This window comes from Heptranchias perlo, chromosome 18 (genome assembly GCF_035084215.1).
Source record: "Heptranchias perlo isolate sHepPer1 chromosome 18, sHepPer1.hap1, whole genome shotgun sequence".
Classification (NCBI taxonomy): Eukaryota; Metazoa; Chordata; class Chondrichthyes; order Hexanchiformes; family Hexanchidae; genus Heptranchias; species Heptranchias perlo.
In genome coordinates, this window is record NC_090342.1 from 9,092,077 (window position 1) to 9,112,456 (window position 20,380).

The following is a 20,380-nucleotide window of genomic DNA, read 5'->3' on the forward strand; positions in this document are numbered from 1 at the left end:
TGGGATACAACACTTTACATAACTAATGATCAGTAAAATCCAAAATGTCATACCTTCGCACCTCCCTTGTTAAATGATGATTCGGACCCAGCAGCTCGGTTAGTAAGTCGAATGACTGCCGTAAACATTCTACTGCTTCTTTTTTAGCCTGATAACTGCCATCATTTTGTAATAGTTTACCTATTTAAAGAAGTAATTAAATATAAGAACCTGCATTCTTGTACCTCAATGCAGATTTTATGTTTTCAACTATACAAATTATGTTTTTATTGCTTCCTGTACAACAACCACATTTAGAACGCCGTGGCATCACCCAAAAGCAACACTGCATTTGAGCTTATACTGAGTTGGACTTTCATACGCTCAGCTATTATGGTCTTAACAAAGGTCGTACTTTGACCCATTGGAAATAAGCCCATCTTTGCTGTCAATATTCTGATGGTTAAATGATGAAAAAAAAAATACCAATTATGGGCAGTGGGGGGACATCTAGCACAGTGGCAAAGCATGTGCCTGATTCAAAATGTTAAATCTGTTTCATCACCCTCCCTCTCGCCTAACCGCTGCAATGCTAGAGTCCTGTCCCATAGGGGACATCACGTAGCTGTGTATATGAAGACAGTAGCATTTACAGGAGCATTTGTTGTATAAAAAAATGTTTGGCAAACCTCTTTTCTGTTTGAAGAAGACGTGCGTCAATTTCGTCAGGATGATGTCAACTACAAGTGACATACTGATGTGTTATCAGATCATTTCTGTCGAAAGGTTGTATGTTGTAACCAAGACAGAAAAAGTTTTCCAAACACTTTTTTTCATGAAGATGGTGTCCCTTTAACAAAATAGTAATCATCAGTAGAGATAAAGGCTGCTTCTATTCGCCCTCAACACTGCCTGAAAAATCAGGCATGTGGCAATAGTTCAGCTGCCTTGTTCCTAATTAGGCAATTGCTCATATGTGCAGTGCAGGTATGCCTGCTATTTAACTGCTGATAAAACTTCCTTTCACTGAAAGATCCTGTCCATAATTGTTTCATTGTTTACAGCAAGGCATCCAATTATAGTACAGTAATATTAACAAATAATTTTTAATGGATAGGATTCCAACATAATAAATCTAAAGCATTAATAAAAACAGAGAATGTTGAAATGCAGAGCAAGTCTGTCAGTATCTGTAAAAGGAAAAGATGGGTGAAAAATTTTGGTTGCAGTCTCTTCGAAGGATACAATGGTTCATAGCCAAAATGCTACACCATGCTTTTTCTTTACCGGCTGTTGTGAATTCCCAGCATTTTCTGATTTTATTTCAGTTTACAACTTGTGTGTTTTTTTTCTACTTAAATCTAAAATACACACATGTATAAATTGTAACAATCTTGCATGGGGACATGCTTCTTCTAGTCCAGAGGATCTTTTCCTGTTATCACAATTTTTAATCATGTTTTTCTGTCATTATTTGCCTTTGTAAATTGTTACGCCAGCTTTTCCCATTCAATTGTGCTGTGTCAACTGTCTCAATGTACTTGCAGATGCTGACAACTAGATAGCCCTGTGGAGTGAATTTTTGAAGTCTCTCTCTCAACTCTGTTGCCAACTTGTATATGAAAAAAATATTATTTATCAACTGGCCATGCTCTAAAAGCCATGGGCAATTTACTAGTATACGAATAACTCATCCTGTATTACTACTGCAAACTACAGAGCAACAAGTCAACGATACAGAAAATGACCTATGTATATGGAAAGAAACATGACATATTTATCTAAATATGTAGTTATCTTACCTAGTTTATAAATTGTAAGGGCTCTACTGAGATTCAGCTGATCTCTAATCTGCAGAGATCTGTCCTGCTGCATCTGGTCCTCTTGAATTTTGACCACTTGTCTGTAAAACCCTTCTGTTTGACTCCTGTCTAAGCTGCAAATTAAGAAAACAGCACTGTGTAAAGGATATAGAGACTATCGATTGAATAGTCAAACTGTCCAACAAATAGCCTGACTTCAAATAAAATTATGAGTGGCTGTGAAAGTCAGTCTCAAGTTTCATTTCTGATGGGGGAGCAAGTACTCAATAGATATACCTTACATTTTAAAACATTTTTTTTATTGTATTCATTTGTGTTACCTTCCTAATTTGTTTCTTCCCTACTTTTTATCACCAATGTCAGAGCAAGCATTCACAGATCAAAATTGACAGGAGCTGAAACTCCTGGGCCCTTAAATTCCGTGGGGCTACCACAGGACGCCCATACAGAGGAAACATTTAAGGCCTGTCTTAAAGTTAATATTTTTTCCCATACGCTGCCATATACCCTTTAAGTTTTCTCAGGAGCCTTTTAAGGGCTGCTGATGCAGGCAATTCCCCATCCACCCACTCCTTTGGTGAGCTCACAGAGCTAGGACTAATAGGGATGAATAATGTGGTCTGACCCCCAGGGGTCCCGGAACATCGGCCTTGCTGGAAACCAGCAAGTGGTGCAGATACTTGGCCAGTTTCTATAGCTCAACGGAGAATCCACCCATGTGTGTGAGAATATTCCAATTTTGACACAATAAAATATACCCGTTTTTGTTGTAAAGCCTAATTTGCTGCTTCTCTCTGATGGTCAAGCTGAGATCAAGAACTCATCTTGGGCACTAATCTAAGACTAACAGTTCCATTGGTACCAATATGTTGCACTACCATAAGTGACTAATATACTAGTGCTACATAGTAAAGGCACTACTATAATAAAACTTAGACCAAGTTGAATTTTGGTCATAAAACTTTTCACAGTTTACTTTCTTGGGGAAGAAGGATTATAGATGATGACATTTACCTCTTTGAGTACTCAGGATAGCACAGCAGATCTGCCAAGTGTTCCAACACCTCAGCAACAACGGGATGTAATTTACCATACCATTTCTGCCTGATATCTAAAGCCTGTTGAAAACAATTTTCAGCTGCAGAAAGTTTACCTACATGGATTCTAAAAAGAAAGAAAAATTATTTTAATTTTTAATCAAAAATCTTATTTAAGAGCTTAATCTTATTTAAAAGTGATACACTAAAATTATGAACAGTTGGAAATGACTAATAAGGCTTTAACTTGCTAAAGGTTGAGATTAATTCAAAAACTATAAAAGTAAACTTTGTGTGGATTATCAATATTCCCTATTAAAAAAAAGGACTTGCATTTATATAGCGCCTTTCATGACCTCAGAATGTCACACGGCACTTTACAGCCAATGAAGTACTTTTGAAATATAGGGCCCGAATTTAGCAGGCCTGCGGGTTCCCAGCGGGTGGTCCTCCGGGAGCGTGGTCAACACGCTCGGCGAAATTAGTGGGTTGCCCACGCGATCGTAGCAGGCAACCCACTAATAGGAATCAATTACCTGCTCCTCCGGGGTCCACGGCGCTGGCCTGCGCGTCGGTCGGGCTGCGCATGCGCAGTACGATCTGTCAGCTGGAGGCTCTCTAGTTAAAGGGGCAGTCCTCCACTGACAGATGCTGCAACCAATGGGACAAATTGCAGCATGGAGCAGCCCAGGGGGAAGGCTGCTCCCAGTTTAATGATGCCTCACCCCAGGTATCATCAGATGGGGTGTGGAGGAGTGGGAGGACACAGATCTTCCCCCCGGCGGGCGGGAGGAAGCGGTCTGCCTCTGCCACCAAGAAGGCCTGGCTCGAGGTGGCAGAGGGGGTCACCTGCGCCACCAACATATCGCCCACCTGCATACAGTGCAGGAGGCGCTGCAATGACCTAAGTAGGTCAGCCAAAGTGAGAACACGAAGTCTTTCCCCTACACTCCGTCTGCCACAACACTGCCCCCACCCCACATCTCCTTCGGCACCGCCAACACTATTCTGTCACATCACCCTTCAGACCCACTCACACCCCATCCTCATCTTACCTCCACCTACTCACCTCGCCAGTACTCACCCTGCCACTAACACGCAACCCAATCCACATACAATCTCATTGCTCCATCCCATACTCACCCTCTCGTGCATCTCCCTCACGGCCAGCCTCACTCAACCTGCCACCACCTGTGCTGCAGCCACAGGGCATGCATCACATATGTGCAGTAGGCAGCGTAAGGCAAACGTCTCGTCAGCATGAAGGGGGTGCACAAGGGTGTCTGAGGGTTTGTCATGGGTGTTACCCATATTGAATTTCAGAGCAACAAACAGCACACATTATATTGACACCACCACTGCCATGTCTCCGCGAATCCTGTCCGTTGTGTCCAATAATGCCCGCTCCTGGGTATCACTATGAGGACCCACCACTGATGCCACCCATCGTGTTACTGCAGAGTAGGTGCAGGTGTATTTGCAGGGCTCGTCCGCGCAGACGACTGAGAGACATCGGCGGTGTAGCCGGCTGCACCCTGGAAGGATGCGGAGGAGAAGGTGTGGAGGGCAGTGGTGACTTTGACAGCGACAGGTAAGCAGTTGGTGCTGGGGCCAGCCAGGAGCAGCTCGGCATGAAAGACGCTGCAGATCTCCACGACTACATGTCGAGCGAATCTGCGCCTCCCTGTGCACTGCTGCTCGGAGAGGTCCGGGGAGCTGCGCCTCGGTCTGTGGACCCTGTGGCGAGGGTAGTGCCCTCTGCGACGCGTCTCTCTCTGCGGTAGCCCTCCCTCCTGCGGTGCAGGTGGGCGTGCAACAACACCGTGTTGGGGGGATCCACGTCTCTGCGGCGGACGGCGTGGACTGCGAGGCTGCTGGTGCTGGTCATGCTCTTCGTCCTCCGAGGGTCTCCACACACCACCCAACTGGCAGGTGTTGGTCTGAGGGGTTGTGCAGGGTAGGTGTGTGGTTCCTCAGACTGGGGCTGCGGTTTCGTGTCGGTCTGTCCTCTGGCTTGGCGGGGGGTGGTGGAGGGCAGGGGTTGCCCTATGTGACGCGGTGGCCTCCTGCGTGGCTGAGGGCTCTCCTCCGTGGAGCGCACCTTGGCACCTGCCACAGGCTGCTGGCTGCAACACGCCTGGTTGGAGGGAGACTGTTTCCCCCAGTGTGGGAAACTCACTGCCTTGAACCTAAAATCCCACACTTCCTCTTTTGACAGCTGCTTCAGCTCATTAACTGACCACAACGAGCAAGGTAAGTACTCTCAAGTGGAACCCCGCTGGCTTTAATTGCCTGCGGGATTCCCACCAGCGGGGCTTGCGCGCGCAGCCCCGCACGTCAGCGCGGTACCCGGAAGTGGCCAGGATTTCGTCGCGATCCGGTCACGTGACCGGATATCGGGATTTTCGGGGCCACCCCGCTGGGAACCCGCCGGAAACACGATCCTAAAATCGAGCCCATAGTCACTGTTGTAATGTAGGAAACGCAGCAGCCAATTTGGGCACAGCAAGATCCCACAAACATCGTGTGATAATGACCAGATAATCTGTTCTTTTTAGTGATGTTGGTTGAGGGATAAATGTTGGCCAGGACACCAGGGAGAACTCCCCTGTTCTTCTTCAAAATAGTGCCATGGGGTCTTTTACGTCCACCTGAGAGGGCAGACAGGGCCTCGGTTTTACGTCTCATCCGAAAGACAGTGACGTACTCCCTCAGTACTGAACTGGAGTGTCAGCCTAGATTATGTGTTCAAGTTTCTGGAGTGGAACCTGAACCCATAAACTACTGACTCAGAGGTGAGATTTAAAATCGCGGTCAGGGCCAATTATGTCATCGGACCCCGATCTACATATTTAAAGAAGGACCCCGGCAGCTTCAGAGGGCTGCCTTTGCAGCCTGCTCAGAAGAGCAGATGAAATGGAAGACAGCGAGATCCAGGCGGGATATTGGCGGTTAAGTTAATCGGTCAATTTTAACTGCCTAACCGCCCAGTTTCCCGAGGGAAGGTAGGGTTAAAATCGACCCCCATATATTTACTTTCAACTTTGTGGAATTCTCTATTTGTACTTTACAATTATTCTGCATCATCTATATTTATTACATATACACTGCAATCTCAATGCTAAGCCCTGTTAAAAGTAGTACTGAAATAGCATTATTGAAGATTGTGATATCACTACAGAGTAATTCTGTCACAATTCACAAAGGCACCTAACAGGCAATTAGTTTGCAGTCCTAAGGCAAGATTATAAGGGAACTTAGGACCTAGTATACAGTCTATTACTAATAATTCAAATAAGTTTCTTGCGCTAAAAAATTCAATTATCCACTGTAAATAACATAGCAAAGTATGAGCTTAATGCTATAAGTTTGTCAGGTAATTTGAATAAAGCAACTTTGAATTGAGGAGTAGATGTATATAATATTTGAAAAACCTGCTAACTGAGTTCTCTACCCAGGGTTATGAGCTGAACAAAACTATGAAGTGAAAACTATGAAGTGAAAAAATCCAGCTCATAATATTACAATTTTTCACACAGATAGTGGCATTTCTGCATTTTCCCTGCCAGTTGTCTGATTTCACCAATAGTCATTTCCAGGCTATCCGGTAAAAATAATGCCGAAAGTTGCAATGTCCAAAATACTTGGTTTCAAAATACTGTTAATATCAAACAACAGCTGTAATCAGTTTTTAAAAAAAACTCACAAGCGATTGCTTTTGGGAGTCAATTACTGAAATTGATTTTAATTCTCTTTTTCAATACAGTGGTGTCCTTCTTTAAAAGGAACCTGAAATTGTCTCGGAAGTGCCTACTAAATCTTATCATATACAATAAAAAATTTGTAGGATTTACAATATGATTTTGGAATAGTTTCAGCTGCAAAATTTCCCTGTAGGATTTTTTTCCCCAAATTCTATAAAAATCTGTGAAGACTTGTGAATATGATATTCTAATGTGAAGTAGCTTTTACCATTTTAATAAAGGAATCAAATGCAATATAGGAAAATGTATTCAAAAATCTCCACAAATGTCTCTGTTCACTATTGTGCACTGACTGAATTAGTAACTGGAATCATTTTCAGTACATCTGCAATTTACCTCGAGTATCATTTTATGCAAAGGCAGTATCAATTATTCCCACAGGGTTGTACAATTTACTAAATCAAGAGTATGGTAGTGTAGTGGTTATCTTACTTGACGAGCAACCCAGAGCTCATGAGTTCAAAATTCCATCGTGGCAAGTTGTGAAACTGAAGTCAATAAAACTCATAATTGTTACCATAAAAGCTGTTGAATTGTTGCAACGATTCACTAATGTCCATCCGTGAAGGAAACCTGCCACCTCTACCTAGCTCAGCCTACATGTAGCTGCAGTCCTGCATTGTGTGGATTATTAATGTCCTCTGAAGAGACCTAACAGTGAAACTAAGAATCATAGAATGATATAGCACAGAAGGAGGCCATTTGGCCCATTGTGCCTGTGCCGTCTGTTTGAAAGAGCTGTCCAATTGGTCCCACCCCTTGCCCTTTCCCCATAGCCCTGCAAATTTTTCCCATTCAAGTATTTATCCAATTCTCTTTTGAAACTTATTGTTGAATCTGCTTCCATCACCCTTTCAGGCAGTGCATTCCAGATCATAACAACTTGCTGCGTAAAAAAAAAATTCTCCTCATGGACAATAAATGTGGCTTGCAAGTGTTGCCTACATCCTGAGAACAAATTTTAAAAACTACTAACACAATCTTCTACAGAAAACACCACTGTATGAAGGACATGCCAAATTAACTAGTAAACTAACTCACTTTCGGAAACCTTCCAGAATTTTTAAGTTTGCTTCTCCACATGGATTACAGGTCTTTTTAATGATTCTTCTGGCCTTCTGCAGCATGTCATCAACTTCAGTTGAGCCTCCTCGCATCTTTAAATTAGCCAGTTTACACAACAGTTGCGCTGTTAAGACAAATTATTAATGAATTTGCTCCATTCAGTTACCAATGTTTTTTTTAATTTAATTTAAAACTGCGACACACAATGATACATATTTATTGCCACAGCTAAAATAAACTAGTGCCTCGTGTGAATACTAATGCTATTTAGCAGCACACAAACTAAGTGCTGTTGTTTAATCCCACCTAGTAACAGTTACTTAAGAGTGTGGTATGGATGGGGCAGAAACTGAATGAATCTCCATTCATGTGCCTCAAATGTTCCCGAAAATGTAGTACAGTACCAAAGACCACTCAGGAAAACAACTGTATATTCCTTATATGAAATAAAAATTGGACTGAAGCAAATTATGAATTGTTACATAAACTGGCTCACACAGATATAAATTGGTTCATTGTGATTTATAGTATCACCAGAACTTGTCAACATATTGCAGCCTTCTTAACACATTCCAGCTCATCTGGTATATCATGGAATCATACAGCACAGAAGGAGGCCATTCTCCCCATCATGCCTGTACTGGCTCTTTGAAAGAGCAATCCAATTAGTCTCACTTCGCTGCTCTTTCCCCGTAGCCCTGCAAATTGTTCCTTTTTAAGTATATATGCACTTCCCTTTTGAAGGCTACTATTGAATCCGCTTCCACCACCCTTTCAGGCAATGTATTCCAGATCATATCAATTGGTTTACTGAGTGACATGTAACATTTGTTTCATTACCTGTGCACCTTAAAGTATCTGGAAGACTTTTCCTGACATCTTTTGATGCATAATCAATACTGTGCAAAGCCTTTCGAAAATACTTTTCTGCGTCCTTTAAATTTCCTGCACTGAGATACAGCTCTCCGATGCTGTGCTGCACTTTGAAATAAATCTCTGTTTCCTTCACGTTCAGTGGACATGACTAAAATCAATCAAACACATGTTTCAGAATTAGATTACAATTGGACTTTCTGTAGAGACAATAGTGATATGATCAACACTTACGTGAACATTCAATTTCATATCCTCTCCATCAAAAAGACTGCCTGCCTCCATCCCTATCTCAGCCCTGAAATCCTTATTTACCACCTCCAGATTTGATTACTTCAATACTTTGCTATCCTCAGGTATCTCAACCTCCACCCTCCATAAACTGCAGGTCATCTAAAACTCTGCTGCCCATGTCCTGTCCTTCACCAAGTTCCACTCACCCACCACACACATCCTCGTTGATCTACATTGATTCTTGCTCCATCAATGCCTCCAATTAAAAATTCTTATTCTTGTGTTTAAATTCCTCCATGGCCTTGACCCTTCCCATCTCTGCAACCCCCTACAAACCCCCCCCCCCACCTCCGTGTTCTCTTGGTTCCTCTGACTGGCCTCTTACGTATCCCCCCTGCCTTCACCACACTAGATCCCACTCTCTTAAATTCCCTCTGTAAACCTCTCTACCTCTCCACCTCCTTTAGGCCTCTCCTTAAATCCCACCTCTCATTTTATTATTCATGTGTGCGCCATTGGCAAGGCCAGCATTTATTGCCCATCCCTAGTTGCCTCGAGTAGGTGGTGGTGGGCCTTCTTCTTGAACTACTGCAGTGTGCGTGGTGAAGGTGTTCCCACAGTGCTGATTCTTGTTATTCATTGTAGCAAACAACAGGGTATCTGAGAGCAGTTAACGATTAACCATCTTGGTGTGGGACAGGAGTAACATAAGTGCCAGATCGGGTAAGGATGGCAGGTTTCCTTCCCTAAAGAGTGTTAGTGAACTAGTTTGGTTTTTACAACAATCCAACAGCTACATGGCCGCTTTTACTGATACCTGCTTAATATTTCCAGATATTTAAAAAAAAACTAAATTCAAATTCTCAAACTTCTATGGTGGGATTTGAACTCACATTCTCTGGATTAATTAGTCTAGGTCTGTGGATTATTAATCCAGTAACATAACCACTACACTACCATACCAAGCTTTTAGCTTCCCCCATCTAATCTCTCCTTCTTTGGCACAGTATACATTTTTCTTATGCCTCTAAATTTTTACATGTTAAAGGTGCTATGTAAATGCAAGTTATCATTGTGGATCATATTAAACAAAAGTGCAGTTTATGAACAGCGTATATTTGCTGATCATTACATTTCTTGGATTTTCTTTCAAAAGAAATTCTATTTTAACGAATTTTACCAAAACGTTTTCATTTGATTCAACTATTATTCCATTGTTATATGGAGAAATGCTTCAAATACATTGCTTCAAAAAATGAAGGTTCTTCCAATGCTAATATTAAGAAGTTAACTAAGGCTGCATTTACACGGCCATTTCTGGGTCATTGCAAAGTGGTGTTGAAGGCGCGTCAACGCAAAAATGGCAGAATAACTTAGAAGACTACTGAGTGCACTAAAGCACTGAGGATGGGAAGCCCTCCAGGAGACCATCTCACACCAGTATGAGCACCAATGCTGCTGGGTTCCTCACGCACTGTCCCTCACGTACTTATCTGGCTTCCCCTTAAGTGCATCTATACTATTCACCTCAACTACTCCACGTGATAGTAAGTTCCACATTCTAACCGCTCTCTGGGTAAATTGCAGCCAGCTGAAATCCAAATGTAAAACTGCCAGGACTTGCTAAGATTGATTGCACTAAATAAAAGCGCCTAAAGAGTGCAGTATAAATACAAGCTAACTATTCCCTTTGAAATGTACAAAATGCCTACAGCATCGTGCAGCTGAGCATTTACACAACAAGTAACACTATTTACTTCTTGTGTGACAAATCAATAAGATACTATGAACCATTTATGAAGATTGGTCAAGGTTATGTTCATTTTTGTATAGAAAAATCCACATACTACTTGAAAGCTACTCATATGCAAGAGGACCTTTTAAAAATTGTACTATTTACATAGAATTACATAGAATTTACAGCACAGAAACAGGCTATTTGGCCCAACTGGTCTATGCTGGTGTTTATACTCCACACGAGCTTCCTCCCACCCTACTTTACCTAACCCTATCAGCATAACCTTCTCTTCCTATCTCCATCATGTACCTATCTAGCTTCCCCTTAAATGCATCTTTACTATTCGCCTCAACTACTCCAAGTGATAGCAAGTTCCACTTTCTAACCGCTCTCTGGGTAAAGAAGCTTCTCCTGAATTCCCTATTGGATTTATGACCCCTAGTTTTGGATTCTCCCACAAGCGGAAACATTTTCTCTACGTCTAGAATATTCTTTAGTTTTACCTCTGGTAGCAAAGCATGGGCAATTAGAAGTAATTCTTCTGCTGCTATGGTCTTGTCAAGTTCTTTCAGAAACTCTGCAGTAAACCATATCAAAGTAGCTTGACTGCAGCTGTCAAAGCTTGATATTTCACTGTCAGCATCTGCAATAACAAACATTATTATTTCCAACCATTGTGAGAGTTATCCATTGACAGGGATGGGTGCCTGGTATAGTGAATTGATTGCGAAGTGTTTTAATCAAAAAAGAAAGAACTTGCATTTATATAGCACCTTTCACGACCACAGGATGCCTCAAAATGCTTTACAGCCAATGAAGTACTTTTGAAGTGTACTCACTGTTGTAATGTAGGACCCAGGAGAACGGTCCCCAGCACAAGCTAAGTGCTCCACAGGGGAATCCTGGTAGGGGAGGGTGGGGAAGGAAAGGTGGGGGGAAGTCCAGGGAAGGGGAGGCCCAAGGATTCCTTGTGGGGCCCAGGGTAGCACTCCTACTCCTCCTGGCCCACAAGGAAACTTCTTTAAAAAAAAAAGTTTTCAAACTTATTTTGCTGGGACTCTTCTCGCCCTGGATGCTGTACCCAACAGGTTGGGCCTAGCAGGGAAGCCACCACTGCTCCCCTGCTCAGGCCTCAGGTTAAAATAGCAGATCAGGGCTCCGATGACATCATCAGAGCCCAACCTGCATATTTGAAGAGGAACCCGCCGGCTTACAACGGTCAGCTAGATTGGGGCGGAAAAGGAATGGGTAAATCTCCCCCTTCAGTGCAGTACTGAGGGAGTGCTGCGCTGTTGGAGGTGCCACCTTTCGAATCGAGAGAGACGTTAAACCGAGGCCCTGTCTGCCCTCTTGGGTGCACGTAAAAGACCCCATGGCGCTATTCAAAGAAGGGCAGGGGAGTTCTTCCCAGTGCCCTGGCCAATATTTATCCCTCAACCAACATCACTAAAACAGATTATCTGGTCATTGTCATATTAGTGGAACCTTAGACTACTCTTCAAAACAACTTCATTGGCTGTAAAGCGCTGCCTCCCCCCTCCCCCACCGCACGCCTGATTTCCGCCAGGTGGGGATATTAAAATTGACTCCAGCGTGTATAAATAGAATAAATGGTGGGAGGTATGCAGGCAGAAAGGCAAGCATGAAAAACTCGCAAAGTGGAGCAGTAGCCTAAGAGCCTGTTAGAAGAAGAAGCATCAAGGGTGCAAACCACACCGCCAGCATAGTGTTCCAATGGTTGGGGGAGAGGGGGCCCCATCACAACCACCAATCTTGTTGCCAAGAAGAGTAGTAAGCTTGAGGATTGGGAGAGTTTTAGAAACTAGCAAAGGAGAGAATAGAATATGAGAGTTAACTAGCAAGCAATATAAATTCAGATTGTAAAAGCTTCTACAAGTATGTAAAAAGGAAGAGAGCAGCGAAAGGAAAAGTGGATACCTTAGAGGCTGAGACTGGAGAAATTATAATGGGGAATAAAGAAATGGTAGAGACGTTAAACAAATATTTTGTCTCTGTCTTCACAGTAGAAGACTCAAATAACATACCAGAAATAGTAGGGAACCAAGGGTCTAATGAGAGTGAGGAACTTAAAGTAACTAATATTAGTATTAGTAAAGAAAAGTGCTGGTGAAATTAATGGGACTAAAAGCCGACAAATCCCCTGGACCTGATGGCTTACCTCCTAGGGTTCTGAAAGAGGTGGCTGCAGAGATAATGGATGCATTAGTTGTGATTGTCCAAAATTCCCTAGATTCTAGAACGGTCCAAGTGGATTGGAAGGTAACAAATGTAACACTGCTATTCAACAAAGGAATGAGAGAGAAAACAGGGAACTTACAGGCCAGTTAGCCTGATACCAGTTGTCGGCAAAATGCTGGAATCTATTATTAAGGACGTGGTAACAGGGCACTTAGGAAATCATAATATGATTATCATAATAGGCAGAGTCAACACGGTTTTATCAAAGGAAAACCATGTTTGACAAATCTACTGGAGTTTTTTGAGGATGTAACTAGCAGGGTTGATAAAAGGGAACCAATGGACGTAGTATATCTGGATTTTCAAAAGGCATTCGATAAGGTGCCACATAAAAGGTTGTTACACGAGATAAGGGCTCATGGGGTTGGGGGTAATAAATTAGCATGGATAGAGGATTGGTTAACAGGCAGAAAACAGAGGGTAGGAATAAATGGGTCATTCTCAGGTTGGTAGGCTGTAACTAGTGGGGTGCCTCGAGGATCAGTGTTTGGGCCTCAGCTATTTACAATCTATATTAATAACTTAGATGAAAGGACCGAGTGTAATGTATCCAAGTTTGCTGATGATACAAAGCTAAGTGGGAAAGTAAGCTGTAAGGAGGATACAAAGAGTCTGCAAAGGGATATAGACAGGTTAAGTGAGTGGGCAAGAAGGTGGCAGATGGAGTATAATGTGGGGAAATGTGAGGTTATTCACTTTGGAAGAAAGAATAGAAGAACGGAATATTTTTTAGATGGTGAAAAACTAATAAATGTTGGTGTTCAGAAGGATTTGGATGTCCTTGTACATGAAACACAGACAGTTAACATGCAGGTAAAGCAAGCAATTAGGAAGGCAAATGGTATGTTGGCCTTTATTGCATGGGGGTTGGAGTACAAGAGTAAGGAAGTCTTGCTGCAATTGTATAGGGCTTTGGTGAGACCACACCTGGAGTACTGTGTACAGTTTTGATCTCCTTACCTAAGGAAGGATATACTTGCCTTAGAGGCGGTGCAACAAAGGTTCACCAGATTGATTCCTGGGATGAGAGGATTATCCTATGAGGAGAGGTTTAGTAGAATGGGCCTATACTCTCTGGAGTTTAGAAGAAAGAGAGGTGATCTCATTCAAACATATAAGATTATGAGAGGGCTTGACGGGGTAGATGCTGAGAGGCTGTTTCCCCTGGCTGGAGAGTCTAGAACTAGGGGTCATAGTCTCAGGATAAGGGATCGGCCATTTAGGGCTGAGATGAGGAGAAATTTCTTCCCCAGAGGGCTGAGGATTCTCAGTCGTTGAGTATGTTCAAGGCTGAGATAGATAGATTTTTGGACTCTAGGGGAATCAAGGGATATGGGAAAGTAGAGTTAAGGTCGAAGGTCAGCCATGATCTTATTGAATGTGGATGCTCAGTTGTTGAGTATATTCAAAAATAAGATCGATAGATTTTTGGACACTAAGGGAACGAAGGGAAAGGGGGATCAGGCGGGAAAGTGGAATTGAGTTGGAAGATCAGCCATGATCTTACTGAAAGGCCTAATCCTGCTCCTATTTCTTATGTTCTTCCTCCCATCCCTGGAAACACTGGAACACCCATCCCACAATGTCAGCAGCACTTGCCTTAAAGTGGGAGCTATAGTTGAGGTCCAAAGTTGTTAAAGTCAATATTAAGACCAGAAGGTTGCAAAGTGCCTACTGGAAAGGTCCAAAAATACTTTGGAACTTGTTTGGTGTACTTTTTTTAAAGAAAAGGATCCAACTATAAAAATGCATATTTTTAAGACTGTTACTTGCCATTTTATAAATTATTAGGAAACCAAGATGATGGGCAAAACCTTACAACCAAGGATGAAAAGAATGACAAGAGATGAGGTAAATCAGGAGGTGGTCATTAGGTGACACTAAGCTTGATGATGGTTGGAGAGAGGAAAGACTATGAAAGATAAGGAATTCCACAGTTTTGAAGACCTGATAAAGAATGGAAATTAGAGTTGAAGGCTATGATGAGTCTTGATTTTAACATACTGGGAACGTGAGTAAGAATAAGTGCTCATAAGATGGTGTACTTGAAGCTTAGAAGGAATGAGGTGAGAGTGTACCACTCTTGCCTCTGAGCCAGAAGGTTGTGGCTCCAGAGACTTCAGCACATAATCTTAGGCCGACACTTCAGTGCTGCACCGTTGGAGGTGCAGCACTTTCAAATGAGACGTTAAACTGAAGCCCCATCTGCCCTCTTGGGTGGATGTAAAAGATCTCATGGTGCTATTCAAAGAAGAGCAGGGGAGTTCTCCCAGTGTCCTGGCCAATATTTATCCCTCAATCACTAAAACAGATTATCTGGTTGTGTATCTCATTGATGTTAGTGGAACCTTTGACTACTCTTCAAAAGTACTTCATTGGCTGTAAAGCTCTTTGGGCTGCCTGAGGTTGTGAAAGGCGCTATATAAGTGCTTTCTATTAGGAGGAATAAAAGGGGAAAGTTCAGAGGAGTGGCAATGATGGAGAAAAGCAAGAAAAATTGGGAAGTAAGAGAGATTAAGGTGATAAAGGGATTGGCTATCAAACAACAAGTTTTTCTTGTATCTGGTCTAAACATGCAAAAGATATGTTAGAAGACAAATTTAATAAATTATGAGTATACAAAGGATTCATTAAAACCAATAAACCATTACTTAAGGATTCTGTGTGAAAGATTATATAACAGGGCCACCTGCTGGTAACCGATATATTTCCACCATTTACCAAGATAAATGTAAATTAAATGAAAGTTTACAGTTTAAACTTTTACAATAATTAACCGAGAAGAACCTTCTTTCATGGTACCTGTGAATGTTACTGTACATTTTCTACTTTCTGATACATTGGATGTGACCAGCATTTCATTCACCATGTTGTGATAGGTAACGGCAGGATCAAACCCTGCCTCCAATAATACATGCCAGTAATGGACAAGGTCCAGCTTCAGCTGATATGAATGCTTTGTATTCCGGTAAATTAGATCCATGGTTCTAAAAAAAAGGAAAGAAATAGTGTCTTTTATTTTAAAAACCTGTTTTATGACTTACCTATGAAAGTTAGGTCATTGTGCTGCCGTTGGTATTTACCTCCCATAAGGAAATAAAAACACCTTGTGGAGGCGGTGGGGGGGGGGGGTGGTCGGGGAGGTGGGGGGTTGGAATTTAACTGGCAGCAGGTTTGTGGTGGGGGCCCGTTGGTTCCAGTTAGATTCTCACCCATCGTGGCAAGAATGAGGCCACGTCGGTTTTAGCTGTCAGATTTAGCATCCCGGGTGGGAAGCGGTGCCGCGCTACGGCCCTATTAGAGAAGCTGGAATTGTTCTCTTTAGAGCAGAGAAAGTTAAGGGAAGATTTAATAGAGGTGTTCAAAATTATAAGGGGTTTTGATAAGAGTACATGGGGAGAAACTGTTTCCACTGGCAAGAGGGTCGGTAACCAGAGGACACAGATTTAAGGTAATTGGCAAAAGAGGGGAGACGAGAGGAAAATTTTTTATGCAGCACGTTGTTATGATCTGGAATTCACTGCCTGAAAAGGTGGTGGAAGCAGATTCAATAGTAACTTTCAAAAGGGAATTGGATAAATACTTGAAAAGGAAAAATTTGCAAGGCTATGGGGAAAGAGCAGGGGAGTGGGACTAATTGGATAGCTCATTCAAAGAGCCAGCACAGGCACGATGGGCCGAATGGCCTCCTTCTGTGGTGTATAATTCTAAGTACGAGGACCAAGGCTCTGGGGGGCTCTAGCAGTGGGGAGATGAGGTGGGGTGGGGGGGGAGGGGAGTCCAGGGCAGGGAAGGTTTAAACTGTGTACACTGGCTCCCAGTTCCCACAATGCTTCAAATTTAAAATTGCCATCCTCATGTTTGAATTCCTTCATGGCCTCCAGCCCTACAATCCCACCACCCCAAAATCTCATTCTCCTGACGCTGGTGCCTTAGGAATCATTCTCCCTCCCCCCTATCTTCACCCCACCATTGGCAACCATGCCTTCAGCACCTAGGTCACACATTCTGGAATTCTCTCCCTAAAACCTTCTGCCTTTCTGTCTCCATTTCTCCCTTTAAGACCCTCGTTAAATCCCACCTCTTTGACCAAGCTTTTGGTCACTCCTCCTAAGTATCTCCTATGGCTGGGCGTCCACTTTTTGGTTATGCCTCTGTGAAGCACTTTGGGCCATTTTTAACATTACAGATGCTATATAAATCCCTAGTTTAAAAACCGCTAGTTATCGTGATAGACTTAGAGTACTGGGTCTTTTTACTTTAGAAAAACATAGGCTTTGGAGAGATTTAATTGAAGTGTTTGAAATGATGAAGGGACTTTTACTGTGTGGACATGCTATTTGAATTAGATAAGTTAAGGAAAATGAGGTGTCATCCATATAAGCTATGCAAGCATAGGACTAGGTTAGATGCGAGGAGGTTTTACTTTTACGCACAGATTTGTCAACACTCGCAACAAATCACCAGCTTGTGTGGTGAGTGCAGATTCACTGCAATGGTTCAAGAAGAAGCTGGATAAGTTCCTTGCTGTGGTTTGTGTACAAAGGTAGGTCCGACGTTGGGTATGTGGTCACTATGATCTCCTGGAAGTTGTTTTAGTCGAACTTCAAGGGTCAGAGAAGAATTTATTTAGATATTTGTTTTTCCCTGAATTGCCCTAGGTTTTTTAAAATCTGTTCCTTTTTGCTTCTCCCAGGAGATTACGTGACTACAAGTTGGAAGGCACAATGGGAGCCATGATGCTTAGTTGCATCATGACTGTTTGGGACAGACTTGATGGACCAGCCGGTCTTTTTCTGTTTGTTTTTTCGTATGTTGCACTTTGTTTGTTGTCTAATAATCTGTCCAAACGTGCAAGTTATTTAAACCTGGCATTTTCCGTTGAAAGATGGCTACTATGCAGTCTCAAATGAAATGAGGGAAGGCAACTTTGGTCCAGTCTCAGATGCCAGGAGTTCAAAGCATATTATCCTTTGATTCAGAACAAAAGAATTCAGTGATTTCACTCAAACAAGGAGGAAGGACAGGGAAATGTTAAGGTCAATTTAGCACAGTATGAGGTGCTTGTCTGAGTTCAGATTGAAGTCAAAACAGGAGATGGTGGAAATATGCAGCAAGTCTGTTTGAATGTCAAAAGAGAAATGATAGGTTAGTGTTTTAGATATAGACTTTCCATCAGAACTGTTCTGACGAAAGGTTTGTATCTGTAATGTTAACCCATCCCCTACCTCTTTTCAGATGCTGATCGACCTGCCGTGTATTTCCAGAACTTTTCTGTCTTTTTACCAGATTTCCAACATTTACAGTTTCTCCTTTTTATCTCTGAGGTTCAGATTGGAATAGATGGTATAAGTGACAAAGTGGGTCTTCATGACCAGGCGATAGTTAGAGCTTATCAGTGGCTCCTCCTAATGGACACACTTACATTCAAGAGATGATTTTGTGAATGCAGCTCCCAGGACAGAGCCTTGCCCAGTGGGAGGTCAGGACAGAGAATTGTGGGGATTGTGCTGGTCACTTTCCATCCTGTGCTCCCAGCACTGGGATCACTCATTCAGAAAAGTCGCCCTTTGATTTTTAATAAAATTATTCCTTGCAGTCAACTCTCGTTTTTGAATAAACAATCATCAGGCTACATGGTTTAATTTCCAGCAATCTTTTGAATTGGTGCGCCAGGCATTTCATTTAGCTGATGGGCCAAATGTCCTGGAGCATTGTATGTCAGCCATTTCCTTACTGAGAAGGAAGAACAAAGGGACGAATTTAGTCCTTCTGAGGGAGATTCCTCTTTAAGCGATAAAAATGGGATAATGGCTATTTCTCTTGTACTGTAATTAACAAGCTGCTGTTGAAATCGCTGAGTAACAAACTCTGCATTTGAAAGTGGTATGTTCCTGTGATTTTGGTAACGAGTCATTAATTGCGGAGAAAAAGAGGCTTTTTCACGGCTTTGATTAAAGTATGAACTTTGCACGCTTGATCGTTCTGGTCAGCTTAAATAAACTTTTGTTTCAATTAAATAATTTATTTCAATTGTTATTTTAATACATCAGAAATGTATCACTCCTTGAACAGCAAGCGTACCATCAAAAATTAATAAGCATCTTACGAATACAAGAACAAATTTTGCAAGGCTCCAGGCTGACCCAGATCCAATAAGCACTGTGTGTGTAACCGCAAGAACTCACCATAGTCTCCACCCACTTTCACATGCACCAAAAGTAAGTGATAAGGTAAATGAGGGAGAAAAAAAGCACTAGAATTACATTATAAAATGCACTTGCATTATGAAATATAAAGTGAAAGCATTTAGTCGAATTTTGCTAGAATGTTGTAAAGCTACTTAATAACAATACTTGGACTAAAAGTTGTAAATGCAATAATTAAACAGTATGCCAAATAACAGAAGATTTTGACTTACTGGGGATTAGATACAACAGCACACAAATCACAGAGGTTTCCACTCATTTTCAGATGCCAAGGTAGCTCTTGGTAAAGTTTCTGGGTGGAATTCTGCTGTGAAAAGTACCCTTCAAGTAGCTTGTGAATGCTGGTCTTCTTACAGTTAAATGGACTTTGAAAAGAGTTGAAAGTGGATTCACTGACTGGGGTAATTACACCTGCAATTTAGAATAGCATATATAGAACTAAGCATAGAAATATTGTTCTTAAAAAACAATAAGTTACAAGCACATATTGCTCACTGCCCTTAAATATATTTTTAAAATTTCTGTGAACATATAAGTAACTCTGAAAGTAGTAAAATCTTTTTGTCCTTGGTTAAGCAGCAATACCACAATGACTACTGAGCAATAGTGCCAGGCTTTGCAATTTTGGTATAGAGACAGAAAATGCTGGAAACACTCAGCAGGTCAGGCAGCATTCGTGGAGAGAGAAACAGAGCTAACAGGCTGGATATTAACTCCGACGCAGGAAGAGAGCGGGGTTGGGGGGGGGGGGTGGGTGGGGGGGGAGATTTGCAGACCGAAAACCCAGAAGTAAGGGTTTCCCGCCAGTCGTGCCGATTTTCGTGGTAGGAATTGTTTCAAATTTTTTCAACAGGTTTCGCGCCCGACAGCCAGCAAGATTGACAGGCTGGCTGCCTGTTGGGCGGGAGAGTGGCCGGGGAGCGATTGGGACCTTCAGGGTTTGGATTGCGGGGATCGGGGGGAATCAGGGTGTTCAGGGTTTGGATCACGGGGGTCCGATCATGGGGGGATGTCGGGTATGGCAAGGGGGAGTAGGATATGGCGGGGGGAGTCGGATATGGGGGGGTGGGGGGGGAGTCGGATATGGTGGGGGGGAGTCGGATATGGTTGGGGGGGGGGGGGGAGTCGGATATGGTGGGGGGGAGTCGGATATGGAGGCGGGGAGTTGAATATGGCAGGGGGGAGTCGGATATGGCTGGGGGAGTCGGATATTGTGGGGGGAGTTGGATATCGAGGGGGGAGTCGGATATCGAGGGGGGAGTCGGATATGGCGGGGGGGAGTCGGATATGGCGGGGGGGAGTTGGATATGGCAGAGGGGAATCGGATATGACAGGGGGAGTTGGATATGGCAAGGGGGAATCTGACATGGTAGCGGGGAGTCAGATATCAAGGAGGAGG

General features: G+C 42.7%; 1 protein-coding gene across 1 annotated transcript in view; it reads right to left on the minus strand.

Moving 5' to 3' along the window:
* Positions 1-20,380, minus strand: part of ttc41 (tetratricopeptide repeat domain 41) — a 57,211-nt gene that overhangs the window by 3,142 nt on the left and 33,689 nt on the right. Inside the window, exons 8-15 of the mRNA XM_067999335.1 lie at positions 19,194-19,392; positions 15,575-15,759; positions 11,017-11,156; positions 8,509-8,692; positions 7,645-7,792; positions 2,817-2,966; positions 1,782-1,915; positions 54-180 (exon numbers count right to left, since the gene is read on the minus strand). Coding sequence (XP_067855436.1) covers positions 54-180; positions 1,782-1,915; positions 2,817-2,966; positions 7,645-7,792; positions 8,509-8,692; positions 11,017-11,156; positions 15,575-15,759; positions 19,194-19,392 — 1,267 coding nt within the window. The remainder of the gene's footprint in view (positions 1-53; positions 181-1,781; positions 1,916-2,816; positions 2,967-7,644; positions 7,793-8,508; positions 8,693-11,016; positions 11,157-15,574; positions 15,760-19,193; positions 19,393-20,380) is intronic.